The 24,465-nt window shown below is 42.1% G+C and overlaps 2 protein-coding genes across 2 annotated transcripts; one reads left to right on the top strand and one right to left on the bottom strand.

The window, feature by feature from the left end:
• The first annotated feature begins 1,943 nt into the window (after positions 1-1,943).
• Positions 1,944-17,395, top strand: kcnip1a (Kv channel interacting protein 1 a). Its single transcript, XM_079168065.1, has 8 exons — positions 1,944-2,021; positions 12,996-13,120; positions 14,178-14,247; positions 14,338-14,408; positions 14,495-14,602; positions 14,741-14,845; positions 15,262-15,324; positions 15,839-17,395. Exons 1-8 carry the CDS (start codon positions 1,964-1,966, stop codon positions 15,884-15,886), a joined length of 648 nt encoding a protein of 215 aa, XP_079024191.1. The 5' UTR covers positions 1,944-1,963; the 3' UTR covers positions 15,887-17,395.
• A 1,336-nt stretch (positions 17,396-18,731) lies between these two features.
• tlx3a (T cell leukemia homeobox 3a) lies at positions 18,732-21,163 on the bottom strand (the record flags this gene model as incomplete). Its single annotated transcript, XM_079167648.1, has 3 exons — positions 18,732-18,915; positions 19,557-19,794; positions 20,737-21,163. 3 exons carry the CDS (start codon positions 21,161-21,163, stop codon positions 18,732-18,734), a joined length of 849 nt encoding a protein of 282 aa, XP_079023774.1.
• Between the last annotated feature and the right edge of the window lie 3,302 nt (positions 21,164-24,465).

Below are 24,465 nucleotides of genomic sequence, written 5' to 3'. Positions count from 1 at the left end.
GTTCCTGTTGAGTGTTGATATTATTATCTGAACGCAGTATTTACAGACAGAATTTAGTGCTCTCTCCATTACATTCATTGCACAGCTATAGTTGTTATAGCCCATTACAGATTCAAACTCAGACTAAACAACGTATGAAGGAGATAACATTTGTTCTAACCAGCTTCTATCCCAGTAATGCATTAAGAATTCTAACCCCATAATATAATTATGTCAGTGGCAATTCATCCTGTACAATATTTTTGCATTAACGGGGGTGTTGTACTTGACTTCATTACATTGAGATCATTATCATTCTTTTTGTCCTCCCTGTTTACACACATGAGGGGGGCAGAATATTAGAATCAACTGTGATTATAATGCAGTCCAACACAAAACAACACTAACTAAATGATTGTATGATTTTCGGCATCATAAAAGTGGACATTTGTATTGGATTGCATTAGATTGTATTGGTGTACCTGATAAAATGTATATTGCAATATAACACGGCGGGACCATTCCACATTTTACTTTTCATTAGATTCTGCTGTTTATATACTGTTTGTACATTTTGCTTGAGCACAGGACACAAGACAGTGTGCTACTTTTACTTCAAAGTAATTCAATCTGAGTCATTCGTCCTTGATAAATGTGTTGTATGTGCAGTGTTTGCCAGTTGTACGAGCACACTACACATTGTTTGTCATCTGTAACTGTCTTAGAGTTTGTGTCGTACTTTCATCAATTCAGACCGTATACCTTCTTTGTATCGATCGGGCTTTAATTATAATGTGATTTCATCTGGTGTGTGCGTGTAGCTCTCACAGGCAAGAGCGTGTACTCCTGCAGTATTATCTGACACTCGTCATGATCCCTCTATTTCTACACTATTAAATATCTCATTCTTCTCATCCAATGCCTTTTCCTGCCTTTAATCTCTCTCTCTCTCTCTCTCTCTCTCTCTCTTCTTACATCCCTCCATTCTGCTCTCTTGCTGCCTGCTGTCTCTCCTCCTTCCTTCCTTCCTGCCCTGGGAGTCAATCTGCTACAACTCACACACTCTCTTTCCATCCCTTTATCCATCCCCTGTTAAAGTCTATGTGGGGGTATTATGGATGGATGACCAGGAATGATGGATGGAGTGAATGGAGGTGTTGATGGATTGAAGTGGCCTTTTTTTATGAACAAGCCCTAATGTTGAGGGGGAAGAGAAGTGATGCACGGGGCTCTTCATCATTTTTGTCACATGCGCATGTTTTCTCTTCACTCCATAATTCATATTTACCTCTCAAATCGATACTTCGGGCTGTATCTATTTGCATATGTGTCCTCCGTCAGAGGGCAACAGATGCTGTTATGTGTGAAATGTAACATGGCATGTTTGTTGTTTTTTTTCCCCAGAGTGAATCACGGCGGCGCGTTATCATTTACAAATCAATGGGTACACTCATATTCATTTATAATTTAGTGAATCAACATCCTGGCGATTTCGTACTGAATCACTGATGCTCTGCTTGGCTCCTGGCTTGCGGATGTATGTGGGAGTGAAAGAGAGAGAGAGAGAGAGAGAGAGAGAGAGAGAGAGAGAGAGAGAGAGAGAGAGAGAGAGAGAGAGAGAGAGAGAGAGAGAGAGAGAGAGAGAGAGAGAGAGAGAGAGAGAGAGAGAACAACGGTATCGGAGGGAGGGAGTTATAGAGAGTGGGAGAGTGAGGGGAGAAAAAGGGGAGAGAGAGGAGCGCCAATGAGAGGAGGAGCGCCGTGAGATGGGGTGAGAAAGCGTGAAAGGAGGGATGATAGAGAGAGGGGTTTCTGCCAAGAGCAGCCATTGAGAGAGGAAGAGAGGGAGGGAGAAGGGGATGAGAAGAGGAAAGAGGGTGGAGGGACTGTGTGTGTGTGCGTTCTAGCCGTCCGAACACGTGACATAAAGAGATACAGACTTCAGCATACAGGCGCGCTTGTTTCCACGACGACGACAGCAAACATGGGGGCTGTGGTGGGTACGCTGACCATGCAGACCAAGACGAGGAGGCTGTCCAGGGGTGAGGGAATACATACACACACATGCATGTGCATATAAACATATATAAATACAGTGCATGCACGCATATGGGCAGGGAAACTTTTGACAATGTGTTTTACTGTATCTTCCACACACACACACTCACAAATATACAGCGCACGTACGCAAGCTGCACAACAAAGATTAATAGCAGCTGGTATTTCAGTGAAGATGCAGTGAAAGAAAGAGGGCATATGGTGTGTGTGTGTGTGCGTGTGTGTGAAAGAGAGACCAACAGGTGTTCCTGCAGGGAAAAGAGCATATTTTTATTCGACAACAAAGTTTTAGTGCGACAGTGTGTGCGTGTAGGTGTGTGTGAACGTGTGAGTGTGTGTGCGCGCGCGGAGCAAACCGAGGGAGGTGAGTGAGAGACAGCTTCTCTGACCGTGTTTGAGTCAGCATGCGTGCGTGTGCGCGTGTGTGGCTGAGTGACGTGTATGTTGCTCCGTCAGTCTGGCCGTGTGCGCAGCGACGCTAGTAAACACACACACATGTGGAAGGTATTTGTCACTCTGCTCACACACTGCTTTCCCGTCTTGCTGTTACCTTGGAAGCACGGTAGCCATGGCAACAATAGATGTCAAATTTGGGGGGGGGGGGGGGGGGGGATTGGGATTGGGATATTCCTAAGTAAGTCAAGGCCATGTGAAAGAGGCCGAGACAGTGAGAGATGTTAATTGTGTGGATGTGTTTTTAAGACCTGTTGCCTGTGAGAGACGTCTTACTCCGTCCTTACTCCTGTAAGCCTCATTTACATACATCAAAGGAAAATCAAACTGCACAAACTGGCACACTGAGCAGAAGTCCAGCGCCAGAGTGAAGATATGTTAATATATTAATTGTGTGCAGCCATTTAAACGTATATTTTGTTGCAGCCGACTATTATTGGTTTGTCAGTGCAAATTAGACACGTGAGTGCATATGGCTCGTTTCATCTTTTGAATCAGCTTTTTTTTGTGTGCACAAAACAAACACCTTTCCCCATGGGTGATAAAAAGGCAAAGGCGTAAATGTGTTGCTATTTTGAATAATGAGGTGATTGTAGATGCACTCACATTGTGCAAACGTGTGAAATCTGACTCGTCTCTGCAAATGAAAGCCGAGCCTATTTACCTCCACCAATGCCCTGCAAAAACATAAAGGAGTGTGGATGTGGAGCCGGGGCTATTTGGAGGTTGTTTGTAATTCTGGTGTTGTGTTGTGGTGCTCGAGCGTCTCTCCCGCTCTTGCTCTAACATGTTTTCTGTGTGCAGGATTAGTGCAGCAGGGCTTGTATGTGTGCAGCTGCCCATTCTGTAGCGTTGCAGATAACTTATTATCCGGGATTGTGACACTGACAGTGACACCGAAAGGGAGACGGTGCACAGCTGTAATGTTGTGGGATTAGATTCCTACAATGATTGATCCTCTGAGCACGAGCTCATCACTGTGCGCTGGAGAAGAAGAAGAAAAGAAATGTGTTTGTGCCCTGCGCCTCGCTGGATGTTTTCATGCCTGCTCGTCTGTTTTCATCAAGGCTGCTTGTTGCTCTCTCAACTTGCTTTATTTTCTGTCAAGTGGTCTTTTTTTCCCCCTGACAGCCTCTTTGTCTCTTTTCTCCCACTTGTTGTTTTGTCTCCCTGGTTTCTTCTGGCTGCTGTTTTCCTTCACATCTGTCCTGGTGACCTCCGACAACTCATCTCTCCAGCAATCTTCTCACCTGGCATTTTTCTCTCTCCTATTTTTCATTTCTTTTTCAGCCCCTGTAACTGTGAATTCGTCACTTACGCTGCTGCCTGCAGCAATGTTGTCTCAATCTTCTCCCTGTCTCCCTCCCCTCTCTGTCTATCACTCCTCTGCTTCCCTCTCTTATCTTGCTTTATTTGTGTTCTCTGCTTCCTCTCTCCCCGCCCCTCAACCTCGTCTTCGTTTGTTTCCCCCCACTGTTTCACATGTTTTTCTCTTCCATTTTATCCTGCTGCTTTCTCCTCTCCTTGTTGATTCCCCCTTTCTCCCTCCCTCTCCACACGTGTTTCTCTTTATCTTTACTTCTAATTTCCCCCGTCACACTCTCACATGGCCCTGCCACAATCTGCTTCTCCTGGCAACCTCATCTCCATACCTCTCTTCCCTTTCCTCTCTCTTTTATGCCTCTATTCTTTCTCTCATGTGTGCCCTTTCTCCATCACCCACGCTCCCATTAGCTGGTGTGAGTGCTTATTAAGTCATTTCGTCATTCTCCTCTCTTGGCATCCAGCAGTGTGTGTGTGCCTTCGTGTGTGTTTGTGTACTTCTGAAGATTAGACATGTATTTACTCAAAAATCAATATTGGCATGCTGGTACCTACGCGCGTATGAGCTGTATTTGACTCACTCTTCCCAAAAAATAATCAGCAGTGGCACACTAGCATGTGAGGAAGTGAAATGTTGATTTCTGTGTGTGTCTCCGCCTTGCGTACACACACAAACACAGCAAACACCCTCCAGCACTTCAGTCCTCATTCACAGGCGGAGGCTTAGTAAGCAAACAGATATGTGTGAGCATGCAAGCACGAGAGTGTATAGTCTTTTATGCGTACTTGTGCGTGCTATTTCATCTGTGACCCTTGAAATAATGTGTTCTTGTTTGTTTTGTTTGTGGGTGTGCGACTGCATCTGTGTGTCAAAGTGTGTGTGTGTGTGTGTGTGTCATCAAGCAGAGCGTGTCATTGGACTTTCAGTGAACCACCTAAAGGCCACTCCCTGTGTCCACTGGCTTGGATGTTTACTGTGGAAAACAATGCATCCCAGAATGGGAGTTTAAATTGTTGTGCAGCTTTTGCACGGCGCAAATAGTGACTGTTGCAGCTGAAATCCATTTTCAAGATGCCTGCTCCACTCCACCAGGGAACCCATGGCCAGTAGAGCTGCTACCTTCTTGGAGAGCGCTCCCCGCCTTTAGTGAGGCCGGTGAGAGAGAGAGAGTCCTCTCCACCGCCGCCAGGACGGCAGATTAGGCTAATTCAGATTATGCAAATGTCTGACTCTCTGGCAAGGATTACAGGCCACTATACGAGAAGAAAGAGAGAGCATGGCAGAGTGATGGAGATAAGAACAGGAGGATTCAGTGGGCATCAGAAGAAAGTTAGAGATGGAGGAGAAATGAGAGCTAACATTAACAGCCAGCGGTAGTTAGAGGAACGTTTGGTGTTAAATCCTGCTTCTGGGCTGGAGTGAGTGTGTGTGTATTCATGTGAGAGGTATTTTGTGTGACAGGGTGCTGGCTGGGGAGAGCGACAGGCAGTCTTTTCTTTGCTGACAGTTCAGGCCGTCGCCTAACATTGTAAACAGTGGTTCAGGTCACTGTCAGACTCCATGACTGATAGCTTGTGTAATATTGGACGTATAACTCTCAAGTTGGCTTTTTCGGTTGGTTTTATCTCCGTTTTCCTGAATTTACAGATTTAGTTTTGGAACACAGATCCTGCAGGTTTCTAGCAATAATAAAAAATAGTAAGTATGCCCTACAATTAGACCTTGGGAAAGTGTCTCTTACACTGCAGTAAGATCCAAATTATTTACATTTTGTGCACACAACTGTGCACTTGGACTGGCAGAGGATATCCACTCTACTCCGTAATGGATTACAGAACAGGCCCAGTGGGCCAAGGAGCCCCTATATGTAAGGATTACAGATACTTGAACCCAAAAGCACAACTCAGAGACAAAATACAAGTCTAGTTCTTTTTACTCAGGCAGGGTCAAAACCGGGAGGTGAACCAATCCAATAAGGGGAGGGCAAAAATCCAAGGTCGAAAACAGGCAGATCAGGAACAATATAAAGATACGCTGGAGAGCTTGGCAATAACACACAAGACAAACTGGCCGGGAACAAGTGCAAGTGAGGGGACCTGAATAGTGAGGACTAATGAGGGAATGGGCTGCAGGTGAGATGGGCGTGGAGGACCAGCTGAGGGGAATGAGAGGTGATCGGGTGTGAATGGTAGGATCTGAAATGACAGGAGAGTTAATTAAACAAGCGTACAGGATGAAAACAAACTAACATGAAGGGGAATTTGTGACACTATAAGCTTGGTTTGATATGATCATTTTAAACATGTTTTGTTTGAAAGAACTCATGCTGTATTAAGCATTTTATTTTGTATATGTTTGGTATAGTATGACTGGAAGTATGAGAGTGATGATAAACTGTGGCAGGAGCGTTCTTGCTCGCTGTGTTCTTGAAGACAGAAATGTTGCTGATTGGTCACAGTGAGCGACAGCTGATTGAACAAACACAATATACACTTAATCATCCGCAACAGGGAGCATCTTTTGAAGGTCGGGCAAATTAAATTGAATGCTTCTCTTGCCACTGAATTTAATTCTACCCAGCGCTACCACTTCAATCCCAGAACAGTAAATAAAGCAAACCTTCAATTGAAGACTCTGTGGAACCCTCTTGATCCAGCAGAGCAGCCTGCGAGTCCGCTGCTACGCTTCACCCGGTCGGGCAAACACGGCTCCTCTCTACATTCACATTAAAGACGACGAATGAGTGCCCGCTGGTAGTGCATGTTCATTTCATCATTTAGTGCTTTACATTTTAAGAACAGATTTTTTTTTTGCCTTTTCATTATAGACAGAACACATAAGAGAAAAACAAAAAAGGATCCGGATTGCTCTGGCCCCTCAAACGCATGATACATCCCGAGACACATTCAGGGGTTCTTATCCTGTCTTCACGTTTACATGTAAACATCGTCCATTTCTCCCACTTCTCACGACATCGCTGCTCTTGTGCTCTTATCCTGTGAGTGTTCCATATCATATATTTCAGTCACAATTATCAGCCACCCATCTTGTGATGGTGGCTCTTCCTTGTGCCATCTCTTCGTAGCCTTCTTACAAGTTGCTAGCAAGATTTTCAGCAGGTACCCGTCTTCTCTTAACACACTCTCTCCCGTCATATTACCAAAGTAGAGTAACATACATGACTTGGGTATATCATAGCCCAGAATATTAACTTTCACCATATGGACATTTTACCCAAAACTGTACAAGTTCAGGACGTAACCAAAATACATGGGAATGGTCTACATGTACTGCCTCACCTTTCCTCCGACATGGCTGAACAATAGACAGATATTTGTTTGTAATTTGGGGGGCAATAAAGAATCTGATTACATTCTTCCAACAGCGTTCTCTCCAAGTACTCGAGGATGTTGAGGACTGTTGTGTCCTCCAAATATAAAACCATTCATCCTTTGTCGTATTCACACCAAGCTCTTTTTCTTATTTTAGTTTCAGTATTATTCTATATTCCTTTGCATTGTAAACTCCAACTATGGTTCTAATTTTTTCATTTTTGTCCAAGTTAACTTTGTGATTTATTTCTCTGTCAAAAAAGTCCCTTAATTGCATCTGAAGTGGTCCTGGTTATTTAGTGAATACTTGTCTTTCAGCTCCCATCTTAATTTAACTGTGCATATTGCTACTTATTCCATATGAAATGCATTGCTCTTCTTCTAATCTGTATTTTCGTACCAATTTAAATCACATCTGTTCAACATCCATCTGTTCAGGTAAATCTGTTGCTATATTTCTGTCTCCAATAAGGGTTTGAATTTCCCTTCCTTCTACACATCGTTCTAGGTTTTTCAATAAATTACTGGTCTAATTTGAGCTGCATGGAAATATTCCCTGAGGTTTGGTAACGACATTCCCCCTTTTTGTTTTCCAATGTGTAATGTTGACTCTGGGCCTTTGGACTTTCCATATAGACCTCGAAATAACTTTATCACAGGCTCTGAATCGTTTCTCAGGGGTCTCGATTGGAAGTATGCTCTTTTTTATAGTGTCTATCCGTGAACTGAGATCCAGTGGAAGAACAGCGCACCTCTCCATATCACTCCTAATGTCCTGATCCACTTTGATATAGTTGGCTTTATATAGATCATCAATACTTTTTGTTATAGTAACCCCGAGATATGTCATTCTTTTAGAACTCCAATTTAAGTCAAGTGTTTGTCGCATAGTTTTGCATGGTTTGTAATTCAGTGTTAAAATATCTGTTTTCAATAAATTCAATTTATACCCAGAGTCAGAGCCTAACATCTCAATTTAGTTGATTAATAAAGGAAGGCATGTGTCAGAACATGGCACATTTTATTTGACAAATAGACATTTTGTTCTCATTCTCTGAGCTTTATCATGATACGACTAAACAAAACCTGAAGTAACACATGTAATGAAATGTACAACACCTGTTTATTAGAAGCCTTGACGCGCACTGGTGTCCTCTGTTAGTCACTGCTGCCCCCTGCTGGTACTTGCAGGTTATAGCAGGTTATGTCTCTTCTCAGTCAGACAATATTTAGACAATATAAAGGGGATGGGTCCTGCTGTCTCACTGGGTGTCTTCATAATTACTGATCTGGATAAAGTGTTGCTTACAGTGTAGAGTAAGTCATTTTAAAAGGATGCAGGCTTGTTTACTGAGAAAAGTCACTTTGTAGTAAATTAAGCCTCCTGTTGTTTGGGGAGGACTGTGTGTCTTAATCGGGCCGATTAATCAAGTGCTCATCTGCTCACGAACATGCACAGACACGCTCACACACACACACATGCACAGTCACAAGGCAAACACATATGGTCGTACAGTAGAGGATGAGGTTATCATTGTTACAGAGTGCTCAGGTCGGACCTTGAAGTTAGAGCTCTGTTCCCCAAGAGTGAAGGACACGGGGACTGTAACAGAGGGGGGGATGTGGGGAGACGGGGGGAGGGAGTTAGTGGGATGGAGCGGAGGTCAGGATGAGAGAGGGAGATGCCCCAGGGAGTCAAGGGACAGGGGGATAAAAAGACAGAGTCAGAGAGGCAGGTGAGTGCTGGTCTCACAGTAGGAGAAGGCAGGATGGGTAGAAAGTTTAAAGGCTTAATAAGCGAGAGGGAGAGAAACAAATTTTAGTCAGAATAGGGTGGCGAAGCAAACGCAAGCCAAGAAAGTGGAACACATATTGGAATAAGAGGTGAGTTGGAGACACAAAGCTTCGGCCAGTGGGAAGAAAGAAGTTAATCAGAATGGAGAGAGAGGAGCAGAATGAGAACAGCTTACAAACTGTAGCCGTCATTCTGCTGTGCTGTGGGGCCGTCAAACTGCTGCATGTGCTGGGAGTCATCACTGTAGAGGGTGAGTCAGTACTACAACTACTCTCACTGTGTGCACACAACCAGCAAGGTTGGAACCAGGACTTGATTTCACTGATGTCTCTGAGCAAGTTATTTAAATAATGGCAAAAAAAAGGATCTGGACTATTTATTCGGAAATGTTAGATAGGAGAGACTTGAGTTGCTACTTTTTAAGACAGTCAAAGGCACAAAAATACATAATGAAACAGTGAATACATTTAAGAAGCTGCAGACTGACTGTTCGCACTCTCAACTGTAATGAATTCTTGACTATTGACAATAACTACTCGAGGTATAGACTTGCTGTAGAGGACTTTAGATTGTATGTCTTCATGTACTTTCTAAGCAGTGCTTTTAATTTACGGTAGATACTAAAGCCTATTTGTTTTCTTCATATTATCACAATGTTGCCTATTGCGTTTTTTACTGCATGCACATACTGTATATCTTACCTTTGTACATGGCTGAAATAACTTTGCCCTGCTCACCAGATCATAAGTTCAGTGATGAGAAGAAATGACTGAGTGAAAAGGTCAAAAACTATTTCAAAGAGACAGTTTGCCCCCAAATCAAAAACACATGTTTCCTCCTTCCTGTAGTGCTATTCATCAAGATGGTTTTGGTGTGAGCTGCCTAGTTTTGGAGATATCTGCTGTAGAGATGACTTCCTTCTCTTGAATTAAATCGGACTATGGCACTCGTATTGCCATATACGTATGTCGTATGTATTTCTTGGCGCTTTGAGCACCACAAGCCGAGTGTCATGTTATCCCACTATATTGAAGCGAAGGCAGACACCTCTACAGCCGATACCTCCACAATTAGGCAACTCACATCAAAACAATCTTGATTGATGAGTGGACTACATTTCTGAGGAAAAACATGTAGTTTTGATTTGGGGGTGAACTGTCCCTTTAAACCTGAATACTAATTGATCCTGACTCTCAAGCATCTACACGTTGTACTTTTGAGATGGGACGTCCTGAGCGGTGGTAGTTTTAGTGTCAGCATGAAGTGTGTGACTGTGCAGGTGCCATCAAGGCTTTAGCGTGGACAATAGAGTCGCAGTGAAGCCTGACAGAGGAGTGCACTGGTGTAACCCTAAAGGTGCACATACTGATTTAAGTTTAAAATAGAAGCGGGGGTACAATGGTTGGTACAGTATGCAAGACCATCACATCAGGATCTGTGTTATGAATGCATTAACAAGAATATGTGCATGTATATCACTTTTTTTGGTATGTGTCTTTGTTATGGTGCGAGTGTGTGTGTGTGCGTGTGTGTATGTGTATGTGTGTGTCATACAGTAGGCCATACCTGAAAACCACTGGGATTTGGGTGTGAATAGCCTCACCTTCATGTGTGTGAACCTCCACCTTACCTTAATGTGACACTGAACTGCCTGAGTGATGAAACGAGCAGCCCTCAGGGGTTGTGTGACTGTGTGTGTGTGTGTGTGTGTGTGTGTGTGTGTGTGTGTGTGTGTGTGTGTGTGTGTGTGTGTGTGTGTGTGTGTGTGTGTGTGTGTGTGTGTGTGTGTGTGTGTGTGTGTGTGTGTGTGTGTGGTAGGGGAAAGGAGCTATTTAAAGAGAGATTGCTTAGCAACTCAATAGAAGTTATTCAAAATCATGACGTGATAATGCACACACAATGTAGAAACTGAGTGGGCACAATGTAATAAGCTCATGCTAGATTACATACTATGTTATTGTATTTAATGTGGGCTATTATAAGTTAAAATGACTTGTATTTGGTTTTGCAATACAATCATAACATGTTCAATAATACCAATCCCATCATTTAAGAGTATATACAGTACAATATTGGATTAGAGGTTCAAAGGTATGTAACATCATAATTGGCTTTTCAATTCAAACCTACTTTCACACTTAAAGCCGTCACTGTAAGTCCACTAAAAAAGCTTGTTTTTGCCAAGCTTGCTCTTTGTTCTTTTCATTCTGAGAAGTCTCGTTCTCAAATCCACATAGTCTATAATTATCAAAATATTCAACCATGACATTAAACATCTTCTAGATAACACTAAGCTGTGACGTTTCCACCTCTGTCTTCAGGCAACAAGTCACATGACACGATAAGAAACAGAAAGTAAAAGAAGTAGGGTTCTTTCCATAATGTTGTCGGACACTTATAACAACAATCTGAGCCAGCTGGTGGAAAAAACAAGTAATTTCAGTAGACGTGTGTTGACGGTGAGGAGTTGCCTCCGGCGATTACACTGCATCCTGTTCAGCAGCTGCCATCTGTAGCGTTCTTACTCAATACAGGACCATTTTCAAAAGTTGTTGACCCCATTAGTCACTTAGACACAAAAACATAGAGAAATACGGTCCAAGTTGAACAATACCAAAGATCCACTTAAAATCATGAATACCAGCACTTCTATGCAATTATTTGCATGAAAAGGTCTGCAGAAGAATGACATTTGAACTGAGGTTTAATCAGTGAGATGGAGTTGTCTTTGGCACAATAAGCATGCTGACCTGTTTCCCATGATTGTCATCATTTGACGAGGTATTGTGTAATGAAGCTTTACAAAGCACTAATGGTCTTGCCACACAGATAAAAAAAAAAAACAGTTTCTATTTCAAGACTGTGGATGTTTCAAAATCTGGAGTGCCAAGGACAGTGTGAGCGCTGCACTCTGTGACACTTCATTAACGCAGGACAGGAGCCCTTTGAAAAGCTTGAGCTCACTCACTGTATCTACACCAGACACTATGACTGTACCAGCTTCCATTCAAACCCCCGGCTGCTTACATCCTCTGATAATGGCGCAATGATCTGTTCACTGATTGCAGTGATTTGCATGTAAATGCTAAAGAAAGACAGAGGAAATTATACTTGATCACCAAGCAGTGCTTTGGATGGTAAGTTAGCTTTTATAAATAATTAGAGGTCTACACAGGCAGCAATAGACTGACAACCCGATGTCTAAATGCCCAACAGTCTTTTCTCCTAAACATTCCTATATCACCACGCTTTTTAACAAGCTATAATGACTCAGGAGACGATGCTACCTGCAGGGCTCTCTCATACGAGCCGCACTAAAGCTAACACAGCTGGACGGCTTCAGGCAGGTCGGTGACGGACATTCAGACTTTATTCTGAAACGGGGTTCATAAAGCGTATTACTTAACCACCAATACGTTTTTTTTTTGTGCAGCATTTTACTGCTGCACATTATGACTACTTTATCATGTTCCTTTTTTTTTATGACTATTTCTATTAAATTATGCACGGTTATAAGATTATGCGTAATTATTACATTCTAGCTTGTTTCAGGGAGTGTGTGTGTGTGCACTTGTGCAAATGTGTAGACAAATGGGATTTTACGGCATGTTCAACCATAGGCACTATGAGGCGTGTGTGTGTGTGTGTGTGTGTGTGTGTGTGTGTGTGTGTGTGTGTGTGTGTGTGTGTGTGTGTGTGGTCTCAGAGTCAATGGTTTGTCCTCTCTCCCCTCCCCTCCGGCGAGGAGAGTAATGAGTTGTTAATGATAGGGCCGGTGAGAGGAGGAACATGGAGCTGTTAGACTGACCTCTACTCTCATCCTCTCCTCTCTTCTCCTTCCCTTTTAAAATTAGAGTCTCATTATTTCTGCCTTTTCCAATTGATTAGATGTTTCAAACTTTAGATTGTTTCACTGTGTCCCCGCTCCCGGTCATATGTCCACTTTCTTCTTCTCTATATTACTTGGGTAACCTATCCTTCCTGTCTTTTTGCTGTGTCACTCTTTCATTGTATGTTGTGTATGAGTTAGGAATATTGCTTTATGTCTCTTCAGACAAATGTGACGATGACTTGGAGATGACCGTAGTGTGCCATCGACCGGAGGGCCTCGACCAGCTGGAAGCGATAACCAACTTCAACAAAAGAGAGCTCCAAGTGCTCTACAGGGGCTTTAAGAATGTAAGTGACTGTACGGGTTCACGTCATACCTCAAAGATACATACAGTACATTGCGTACCAAAAGTGTCCATGATCAGTAGACTGCTGCTAATGCTAACATGTACAAGGAACTTCAAGTTATCTTCTCAGCAAGCATACCAGAAGATCGGCTCAAACTAATAAAATATACTTCCCTAAGAATTTTTAATTATGTTATTAAATTCATTTTGTCAACAACAATATGTACAGCTTTAATCGTTCAGTGCCATCCTGGCTTGTGCAGCAACACATCTTACCCCTATAGCAATCCCACTATACTGTAAGGGTCAATGTCCAGAGACATCAAACATGGATCAGATGGATCAAACATGACCTGCGTGACAGATTCATTGGGCCTCCTGGTAAAATCTATAGTCTCCTTAATCTGAGCAAATAACAGGTGCAGAACAAAAACTGTTGGAAAATGATCAGAGTTCATTTCAGCCCCAGGAGCTGTCCACAGTATCAGTTTGTATGTCTCTTGAACATGATCGTGTGTTATATAGTTACATTGCTGTGCTGTAGCTACGGTAGATTTATTATTAAGATTTCATTTGGAGACCAAATCATTTTGGTTGTGGGCCATTCTTGGACCAGTGGCTGATTATTTGTTTCCCGCTAAACTTGTGTATTTTTGGTTTTGTTGGGGTTATTGCCTTCATTTTATTGTTGTTAATTATATGTAGATCTTGTTTATATATATATATAGCGCATTCTTTCATTTTAACTTTTGGTGTCTCTTTTGCCAACTTACAGCTAAATTAAAGCTCTTCGTAAAAACTAGACTGAATAGAGACACCATGGACAGATGGTCAGAGTTTGCAACTGCAGTCTGTTCTACTTTTGGTGATATAAGACGATAATAAACTACAAACTTTGGAGATTTAATAGCCATGGTCTCCAATCAACTTTGTTTAATCCTTTAATGTATACCATGAACACTCTCTCCATCTGTTAAAGCCTCCATCCGTCTCTGTCCACCTCTATTTGACCGTCCCTCCTCCTCACCCTCTCTTTCTGCCCCCCCCCCTCTTTCCAGGAGTGTCCAAGTGGCGTCGTAAATGAGGAAACCTTCAAGCAAATATACTCCCAGTTCTTCCCACATGGAGGTAAAGAGAGTGTGCCTTGTGCTGTTTGAGTCCATACCCGTAATGTTTCTACCAAATGTACCGACGAGCATTTTCTTCTTCTTCCTGCAGATGCCAGCACCTACGCACACTACCTGTTCAACGCGTTTGACACGGCACACAGCGGCTCCATAAAGTTTGAGGTTCGCTTGATTCTTCCTATTTAAATAGTATTCTTGTTTTATTTTCCAAACTAGCTCTCCATTCTGTCCCTTTTTGTCTCCATCAGGACTTTGTGACAGCTCTGTCGATCCTGCTGAGGGGCTCCATCACGGAGAAGCTCCAGTGGACCTTCAACCTATACGACATCAACAGAGATGGATACATCAACAAAGAGGTGTGTCTTTGTGTATGTGTGCATGCCTGACCTTTATTGTTTCCCTTATTGTGGTCCTAATCTCTTTGTTGTTCGTATTTTTATCTTAATGTCACACGTCTCTTTTGTGTGCGTTTGTACTCGTGTTGTGTTTCATAGGAGATGACAGACATCGTCAGAGCGATATACGACATGATGGGGAAGTACACTTACCCTGTCTTGAAAAACGACGCACCCAAACAGCATGTGGAGGCCTTCTTTCAGGTAACAACATTGGAGTCCTTTAATTAAGACGAATAAAAAACTCAACAACACAATTATTGGTGCTTGACCAAACAGGGACGCACCAGTCAATTGCATGCTTTACATTTCCAAAAGCAGGAACAGCAGAAGAAAAACTAGGTTAGCATGAGAAACGATATCCTTAATGGCTAAAGAGCAAATAAAAGAGTGAAAACATGAAAGAAAATCTTTAAAAGGAGACATGTGGGTGCTGGACCCACTGACTGACTAGAACGTGCTGTTTCTGCAGTAGAGCTCTGAGAATGACACAATGCCAGTGACCTCACAGAGTACGCCACTGATTTCAGTCTATGTATTTATAAACTAATTTGTATTTTTGATTAATATCTTAATATTTTTGAGAAATGGACTGACAGTGTGTGTGTTGCTCTCCACAGAAAATGGACAAAAACAGAGACGGTGTGGTCACTCTGGATGAATTCATCCTCTCTTGTCAAGAGGTACGCTTTTCTTTCACTTCTCAAAGTTCACTTCTCTCTCACATAATCCTGAGGATCCCTTTAACTCTGCAACAGACCTTTTTCACCAAAGAAATGCACACATGTAAATGATTCAATTAAATGTGGCTTTATTCCATTTATAGAGCAGAGCCATCAGTAATGTTTTTAGTAACACCTTTGTTTTTCCTACTGTGACAAAATGTCTGCTGTGAAAAATGCCCATTGTAGCTTTTTAAACAAAAAAAGTCACTATTTTTCTTACTAATTACAAAAGGCCTTGTTCGTTTTTTTGTTGCTTATCTTCTTCCTTTGCAGGTCTCACTACACTGGCTATTGATTAAGATCTTTGCTACCTTTGATAAAATGTGTTTGTCCGTCTGCAGATAGATCTCTGAACCAACATTGTACAAGTCTTTACTGCCCTCTAGTGGCCAGTCAAATAAATGAAATGGTGATTGTTGCATGACTTTCTCCACACACTCAGCCTCTTTATTTCCCATCTTTTTTTGCACAGGATGATAACATCATGAGGTCTCTACAGCTCTTTGAAAATGTCATCTAGACAACAAAGAAGAGGGAGACGGCGCAATAGACGAAAGCACAGACCGAGATAGAGATGGAGGAGAAGGAGAGATGAACATGCAAGAGAAAAGGAACAGCATAGCTTGCCATTGAAACGAAAAATTGGATCTTGTCGCTTTGTGAAGGACGGTTGCCACAAAACTTCATAGAAGGCATCTTGCTGTAACACATCTGTGGCGACAAACGTTTTGGAAAACGCCCTTTGGACTGAAACCCATTGTTTGACGTCTCTGTAACCATTTCCCTCGTCTCCATCTCCCTTCTTTGTTGCAGTCGCCTCAGACAGTGCGCATGTCATGGCATTGTGTAAATACTGATTCCCCTAACATTTGGTCCTATACGTTTCTGAAACGTGTAAATTGAACCGTATCATCAAGCAGGACTGGAATTCCCAGAAGTAGCTTAGCAGTGAGATCAACCCAATGCATACTTTGTGCATTAGAGGCTTACATAATAGCTGTTTTCATCATGAATTTCTGTGTCAATACAACAAACGTGAGCAATATTGTGAAGCATGCAAGACAGAGGCCTATTTAAAGTGTGTGTGCCGTAAAACAAACTTGGTGGCGATACACTCCGCTAAGTGCATACATTTGGGAAGCCAAGGTCTGAGTGTAGCATCTCACAGAGCCACCTCATCAGGCCTGTTACGGTTTGTAGAGCTGAATTCGACCTCAGCCAGCTTGCAGTCTTTTGTCTCGTGGCAGCTTGCAACAGTCCTTTTTACACCTATCGTGTGTGTTCCAGTGGTGTCAGTCAGTGTTTCAATGTTGTAACGACTCGACTGTAGATATTTAACTGTTGTATTTGTGGCCTCTTAACGCCGTGTGGAATTGTTCATGTCTTGTCTGCGTGTTTCTGATTCTGTCTATCTGTCTATCTTTCTGTCAAATTGGATACAACTAATCGTTCTACATGACACTCATTGTTAAATAAAGAGTCCATTTAGAGGTCTACTGGCATACAGATGCAGAGTTACACATGTGTTTATTTGTGTGCTTGTGTTGTCCTAAAGTTTACGTTTGCCTGAATGTAAGTGTCTTTTTTTCCTAGCATGTAGCTTCATCTCGGGGGACACCACAATCAGTCCGGCTCAACTGGCCGTGTTTCTGCCAGCGAGGAGAGTTTCATCGTCAGTTCTCTCTGTTAAAAATGTTGACCCGGAGCGACCAACCTTTCACTGTGAGGGAGCGACAGGAGGGGGGAGCTGGAAGGAGGGATTGTGGAGAAAGATTAGAGGAAGATGAGAGAGTAAGACAGAAGACGAGAGAGACCTTGTCACTGATTCTGAAGGAATGGAAGCCATGTTTCGAACAAGAGCCATCGTTTTGAAGATTGAGCAGGAAATACAGATTTATAAATGATTTACCGTCATGCCCACTCACTGTGCTACCAATAGTGTAATAAAAATCCTTGCTGAGACGTGCTCATCTCAAAAGTACCCAGACACACTTCCAGATAGACTGACAGACAGGAAGACAAACAGATAGACATCTTAAAACTGTCAGAATGAAATAATGTGTGTATTGAAATATTGTATAAAATCATTATATTTATCAATAAACTTTGCAAGAAACAAAATGAATCCATGTCTGCTATATTTTACCTAGTCGCTCCATAATTCTTTTTTTTCATAGCTTATAATTATTGCGTATTAAAACCGTACAATCATTTTTTTATGGTGCACCATAAAGAGCATGAGCAAAAAGGGTCACAAGAACAGTTTATATTGTTATTTACACATATACAATGATAGTACAAAAAGAGTTGTACATTTGTGCCTCAATTCTCAAAGGACACACAAATAAAGCATGATAATGTGCATATGAAAAAAAAATAACGTCACCACCATCACAGAACATGCATCACTCCCTTTATTACCCAACTCACAGTCTCTTTCATATTTTCTTCACTTCTCTCCCTTCTAATGCTGACATCTATTTTCCTTTTATTAATGCGCACAAAAGCATTTCTCCCATATAATGTAACATTTTAGGCATACTTTTTTTTTGGGCTACGGTGGTGCACCACACCTGTGTACGTACAGGCGATGGTGCTGGTGCATTGTATTTGGAGTGGGTATATTTATAAATGAGATTTGAAGAAAGTTTAAGCACCAGAACAATTAAAAGAAAATCTCTGAACCAGCTTTTATCTGCATTTTTGTAAAGACATATTTTGGTGTCTTTTGAGTTTTATTTATAACATTTTTATGCAATTAGCCCACTCTATTTTTTTAAATGTGTTCGGTTGTAGGCCTTGCCTTTATATAGCTGGTGTTCTTCCCCTAAAAAAACAGAGCCAACCCTTTGAAAGCGTTGCAAAGTCTGTTTCAGAAAAAAGAGTTGGTCGTTGAGAGTAAAGACCTTCACAAAACTCTCAATCATGTCTCACTGTTGAGAACGAATTGCCTCCTTCAGGTCTATGGGGTAAATATCGTTCTCCTCTTATTCTAATACACATAATAAGTAAGAGCATAAGAGGACAATCACAGGGGGACGAGAATTTTTAAAGACAAGGTCTATTTCCTGTTTGGATTTGAAAAAGTTTTACGATTCCCAAGTTCAGAGTTGCGAGATTTATTCCAAGAAAGTTCTGTTTCTGCTTCAAGACAAACATCACTCACCATCATTTCAGGTCCATTTTTCCAACCGTCCACTCAAATGGCTGGGACCCATTCTTCAGTTTATCTGGTCCAACATTTTTTTTTATCCATTGCATGGATCAAAGTAAGTTCCACTGTCTTCATGTGGGTCTAATTTAATTGATTTATCCTCCCAGGGATAAGAGCTGATGCTTATTGATTACAGCGTTGTGGCTGGCGTCTATTCCCTCTCCTCGGCCCAGGGTTGGAGGTTCTGCAGGGCATACAGGGAGGAGTTATGGGCGCACAGTGGATCCGACACCGCTGATTCGATGAGGGACTTCTGGAGGGCGGACTGCTGCAGCTGAAGGATGAGGCGATTGGCCTGCTGACGCTCCGCCTCCCTTTCCTCGGCTGTCTGTCTCCTGAATAAAGACAGGGGGGGGGGAAAAGAAACATTAATAAATACATCAATAGATAAATAAAACGTGAGGTTATGTAAGATTAAAGGGCAGCAAGAAAAAAAAGCTACAAGTGCGTAAATTCCCAAAAGCTGCAAAAAAGAGCAGTGATAAGTTCTTAGAATAAAAATAAAATAATATCGATGAAAGGAAGTCAATGTTTGTTTCTAGCAGGACACATTTGCTAAATAAAAAAGATGTAGTAATTCCCTAGCTGTAGCCTAATAATCATAAAAACTACATTCTGGTGATTTTTCTAAATAAATGATCTCTATTTGTTATTCTATTTTATTACTTCATTGAAGAGGGCGAAAAAGAATAAGAGAACAAATAAAATATGTTAATAAACTCTATCAAAGCAGTTTTTAGAAAATTATTATTGGTGTTTATGTCTAAACGGTAGTGTTTTGGTTCCGTGTCGACGGGGGTCAATTCACAGGAAATGGTACGTGGGGTCATGTGCAGAACTAGGAAAGTTTGGTTTTTGAACAGGGCGACTGAAACACATGTAGGCCACGAAGGTGGTGCGGATTTTTAACGGCTGGAGTGTGATGAAATGCGGTAACAAATATTGATGAACACGTTAATGTTCATTTCATACCAACCTCCACTTGGTCCTGCGGTTCTGAAACCAGGTCTTGACCTGTGCGTCTGTCATCTTCAGACTCTTGGCCAGGGCGGCCCGCTCGGCGCTGGCCAGGTACTTCTGCCGGTGGAAGCGCTTCTCCAGCTCGCAGATCTGAACTCTGGAGAAGGACGTGCGGGGCTTTTTCCGTTTGGGCGGTGTCCGGTTCTGGTACGGGTGTCCTATCCGTCTCGTAACGGCGAACGGCACCAGAGCCGCTGCAAGGAACGGAGAGACAAACCGATGAGTGGAAGACGATATTTTCTACTGCAGCAAACAGACTAATTCACTTCCCACTCTGTATGGAAATTCAAGGCCATATATCACAGATATCTGCCCTGTTTGACAACAATTCCCCATTTAGACTGTGTAAGCCATATGTGAAGTATGTGAGATGAAATTTATTGTGAAAGATTAGTCTGGCCAAGTAGCCTATTGAAAACAATGTAATTATAAGAAATAAACGGCTAGTATCCGCCCTGCTAATTACAGCAGGTCTATTGGCCTATTTATCTTTTCTTCACATACAAGGCCTTTGTTAATAAAGGCTCCTGTTCATCTTCAATTTATCTTCTTAACCTTTGTATTAAATACAGAAAACATATCACACACACATTTTACTATTTTGGATAGTATTTTTTATTTTAGATTGTAATTTCATTTTACGTTTTTCTTTAATTTCTGAAGTAAATTATTTGACAACCTAATCATATTCTTAGTTATCCCTCAATTTAGCCTAATAATCACATTTTCAGTTCATTTTCACTCACAGCAATCTATTATGACAGACCAATGCTGTTTGGTTACACAAAAATAGAGCGTTATGATTGTGCATAACTACATTTGTTTTCTTATCTACAGGATGTCGAAATTAAATATTTAAGTCATAAAACACACGTGAAGTCAGTTACGCTGACACAAGACGATTATTAATAATCTGTAAATGTAGTATACACCATTATTTAAAAACACTTTAACACATGTGTCGTGTTTTTTTTTCTTTGTTTAAGGAATATTAAACGTAAAACATTACAGTCTGCTGTAAAAGCCTTTACACGTATTTGGCACCGGTGTCTTCAATGATTCAGCAGCCGTTACTAATATTTTAAACAAATCTATTATTAATGAGGGGAACCCGTTAGGTGTCACAGCTCGCCTACCTGATATTCTGTCCTTGGCGAACCGGTTTCCTATCCAGGGGAAGCACAGCCCTCCAAAACCCGGGACAGCGCTCTGGACGGGGGCCGGGGGTCCCGGGGCTGTCATGGGTCTGTGGGCCGGGACTCGAATCACTCCACGGCTGCCCAGACTCCTGCTTTCCCCGTATGAACCTGAAGCCTCCACCGGAGGCATTATACCGGACAGAGAGATAGACAGCGCGGTGTACGAGGGCGCGCTGGACCCGGTCGGGCTTCCTAAACTGTAATAACCGTCCCCGTTGCTTAAATCGGATCCACTTTGTCTTCCAGACGTGCGCCCGTTTTCTGGCTCTGTACCGGCTCCCAGGATCTGGTCGATGCCGAAGCTAATGGGCTCATGGTGAGCCGGCTTTGGAGGAGGGCTCGGCGCGCTGGGTGCTTGCTCCATTCCCGTCACACTGTCGCAAAAAGACGAAAAAACTGAACAGGATATTTTCAGGGAGAATCACAGTGCGGTCAAACTGTACCAAAAGTAACCGCCAGTAGTGTCTCCATCGCTGTCCAGCCGTCTGCCCCGATCCCAGCGTCTCCTTGTTGTCTCTAACAGGCCTCTTTCAGAGGACTGGGTCCTCTCTACAGGCTGTGGTGAAAGTTTGATGGGCGTTTGGAGAGATGTGACGCTCTGTCCTCCTCTCTGCGCGTCAAAACGCTCAGTTTAGCAGCTCCGTCCTCCTCCATCCCTCTCCACCATTCATTGGCTGGCACCAGAATGACTGATTGAATGTTAATGGGGGGTAGGCCCACACTTTGGCACAATAACCAATATTTCCCATAACCACGGGCGTCAGCTTGTTTGATATATACATATATATGGCAAAATATGGCATATCCATGTCTTCTGAGTGAGTCAGTATTTGATGTTTTTTTGTCATTATAACGGAGAGTAAGGAGCACGCGACAGCTTCATGGTTATTGAAGTGGCATATGTAAAATAATCGCACCAGGGATCACTGAAGATGTAGACGTCTTTGGTGACGAACATCTAATATTTTATCGTTTCAACCAACTGCTGTTTGGTCATCTGTCTGTGTTCCGTTCGTCCACATAAATGTCTTCACTATATAAGTTTTGGTGACAAATGATATCAGATGGAAAAACTTTCTGCACACCTTCGGGTCTGATGAAATGACGCTTCTGCCTATTACCACTTTTCAGGCGAGACAAAGTGCGCATCGTTCTTGCTGTCTGTGTCACCTCTTCAATCTCTATCGTTTGACACATGTGGAATGTACGTGAATAATAAGTTTACTCGACAACTGGATGAAAGCTATTAGGAAGTGCTTTATAACCTGAAGACTATTTATCGTGGATGCATTATAAAGGAGAGACCAAAAGGAAGAAATGTCGCTCTGAATTTCTATTCCCTTTTATTAGAATCCATCATCGTCCACGATTTATTATCAAACATGGAGAGTTATTTTTTTTATGTGTCTTCAACATTCCCCTGCACTGTTTCGAAATGTTAGATTTTTTAAGCTGAAACCAAAAATAAGGAAATGTTTTTCCAATATTTTATTTGAAGCCTGAAATGTTCACAGCTAGAAACATAATGTAAAATCATTGAAACACATTTACTCAATAATCCATTCCAGTAGCTGTTATTAAATACGGTATGTGTGAGATTATTGAGACAGAATAAAAACGTTAAATCCACGTGCGTAATTACGCACATGAAACCCCTCATGTCTGTCTTTAAAATGTAAGGACAGCAGCCTAATTGACCACTAGCAGCACCTATTGAGCATATAGCAAAGCATTATGTGGCCTTATTTGTTCCTGGTAGCCAGGGCCACATTAAATGACCTGACAAGGGAAGGCCATGGGCTACTTCAGATAAAGTGTCCGGGCTCTCGAAGCTGCTAACCGCTCAGATTCAATGTAACGGGCGCCCAAAGTGACCAGATAATCACATTTTCACTAACTTGTCAGACAAATGCGCGTCGGGTTCGGATGCGGCAGGTGGCTCTTTCGGCTATCACATTACAGTACTTAAACAAACTAATGGCCAACATATTCATTTAATGACAACGAGGTTTATATTTGTAGGCTTATAAAAGATCGACTCAACCTGTTCATTAGCCATCGTCTTTTTGTAGGCATGTGTTTTATTCGTCTGAACTATGTACGTAATTACATTTTAGGTAGGGGTTATCCTGTCTTCTTGGCAACATTTTATGCCGGCTATAATTGTCAGTGTTTAATGTTTTTGTCATCACTAACCATTATAATGCATCCCGAATTTAACTGCTACTGTATGTTTTTCTGCATTTAAAAAATCATAAGAAAAAGTAAAATGAAATTATAAAGTGTGAGGTTATATGCTAGAAAACCACACAGAAATGCAAAACTGTAGTAGGAAATAAAAAAAAAAGAGATCCGCATCTCGCGATTTACAATAAAGTCTTATGAAGCAATATGAGATGGGACAAGGCCCGAGGTGTTTGTTTGGCAATATGGACAGTCTGAGTGTTGGCTGGTTCACCCCGCCATATGTGAGCTCACCGGTGGCTTTTGATGGGGGAGAATTGGTCTTTTATAGCTGTCATCTTTGTAGACATTTTTATGTTTCTCTTGATGACATTTACAAGGATAACAGTAATTGTGGCGGAGTTCGTCATTCGAACATAACGCATATTTAAATTGATTTAATTTGTTTATAACAATTAAACGACCACGTAGGAGGCATACAGATTCCAACTGAATAACTGCTTCATGGAAAGGGATAATTATTGCCTTTATCGCTGAGTGAAGGCAGTCCCTCCAGCCTGTACAGCAGACGGGGTCCCACTGGTTGCAGATGTTGGGGGTTAGTAATCCGGTGTAATCCAATGATTATGAAACATTAGCTCTGACCTACCGGGATACCACCGGTTACCCAAAAGCCACCAGGAGAAGCCCCAGCCCGCCTCCAGCCAGCCTCACTGCATGTATTGATAGTCTGAATGTTGAAAACGTAATTTCATTGCTTCATGATTACAGCAGAAAACGTAAAAAATAATTGATGCCAAGAGTCCACTTAAAACACACGCACACACACACACACACACACACACGCACACACACACACACACACACACACACACACACACACACACACACACACACACACACACACAACCAACCCCCTTTACAAAGCAACCTTGAGGTTATCTCGTTTAGGCCCAAATATTTAGATGGTGTTTCTGAAAAGCCTGCAGCCCACGCGAACAATTAAGATGCGCATCAATCCTCGTTTTTTTCCACATGGCAATATAAAAGCTGACACCCTGATTCCAAAAGTCCAAAAAAGAAACGACAACAAAAGAGTGAAAGAGTGCGATTTGTTTGAGAAATTACCACTTGATCTGCATAATCGGGGGTCTGGGCTGCTGCTCGGTACCCGGGGGCTGCGTTTTTATTGCGCGTCTCTTCGCTGTTATCAATTTCACCAGCGCGCCTGACTTTTTAAAAGGGGGACGAGGCCGGCTGCTTCTGAATAATGAATGACACGCTTTTATATTGTCGCTAAAGTGCCCGTGATGTTACAATATGAAAAGGCAGCGGTAAGTAATAGTGCATTTAAAGGGGATGTAGTGTATTATTATGATGTAAAAGAGAAGGAGAGAGGCGGTAGAGAGAGGGAGATGAGTGGATAGCAGCACCCAGAGAGAGAGAGAGATTGTTTTATTACAATAAGAGGAGATGAGTTTG

The sequence above is a fragment of the Pholis gunnellus genome, assembly GCF_910591455.1.
Source record: "Pholis gunnellus genome assembly, chromosome: 10".
Lineage (NCBI taxonomy): Eukaryota > Metazoa > Chordata > Actinopteri > Perciformes > Pholidae > Pholis > Pholis gunnellus.
The sequence above is the reverse complement of the archived record's forward strand: the minus strand, read 5'-3'. Positions and strand labels throughout refer to the sequence as shown.

What these genes read in the sequence shown, in the direction of transcription:
- kcnip1a (XM_079168065.1), top strand. Translation starts at nt 1,964, where the DNA reads ATGGGGGCTGTGGTGGGTACGCTGACCATGCAGACCAAGACGAGGAGG. An exon ending in GCGGCTCCATAAAGTTTGAG is followed by an intron (nt 14,409 to 14,494) that starts GTTCGCTTGATT and finishes TGTCTCCATCAG; the next exon opens with GACTTTGTGACAGCTCTGTC. An exon ending in ATGTGGAGGCCTTCTTTCAG is followed by an intron (nt 14,846 to 15,261) that starts GTAACAACATTG and finishes TGCTCTCCACAG; the next exon opens with AAAATGGACAAAAACAGAGA.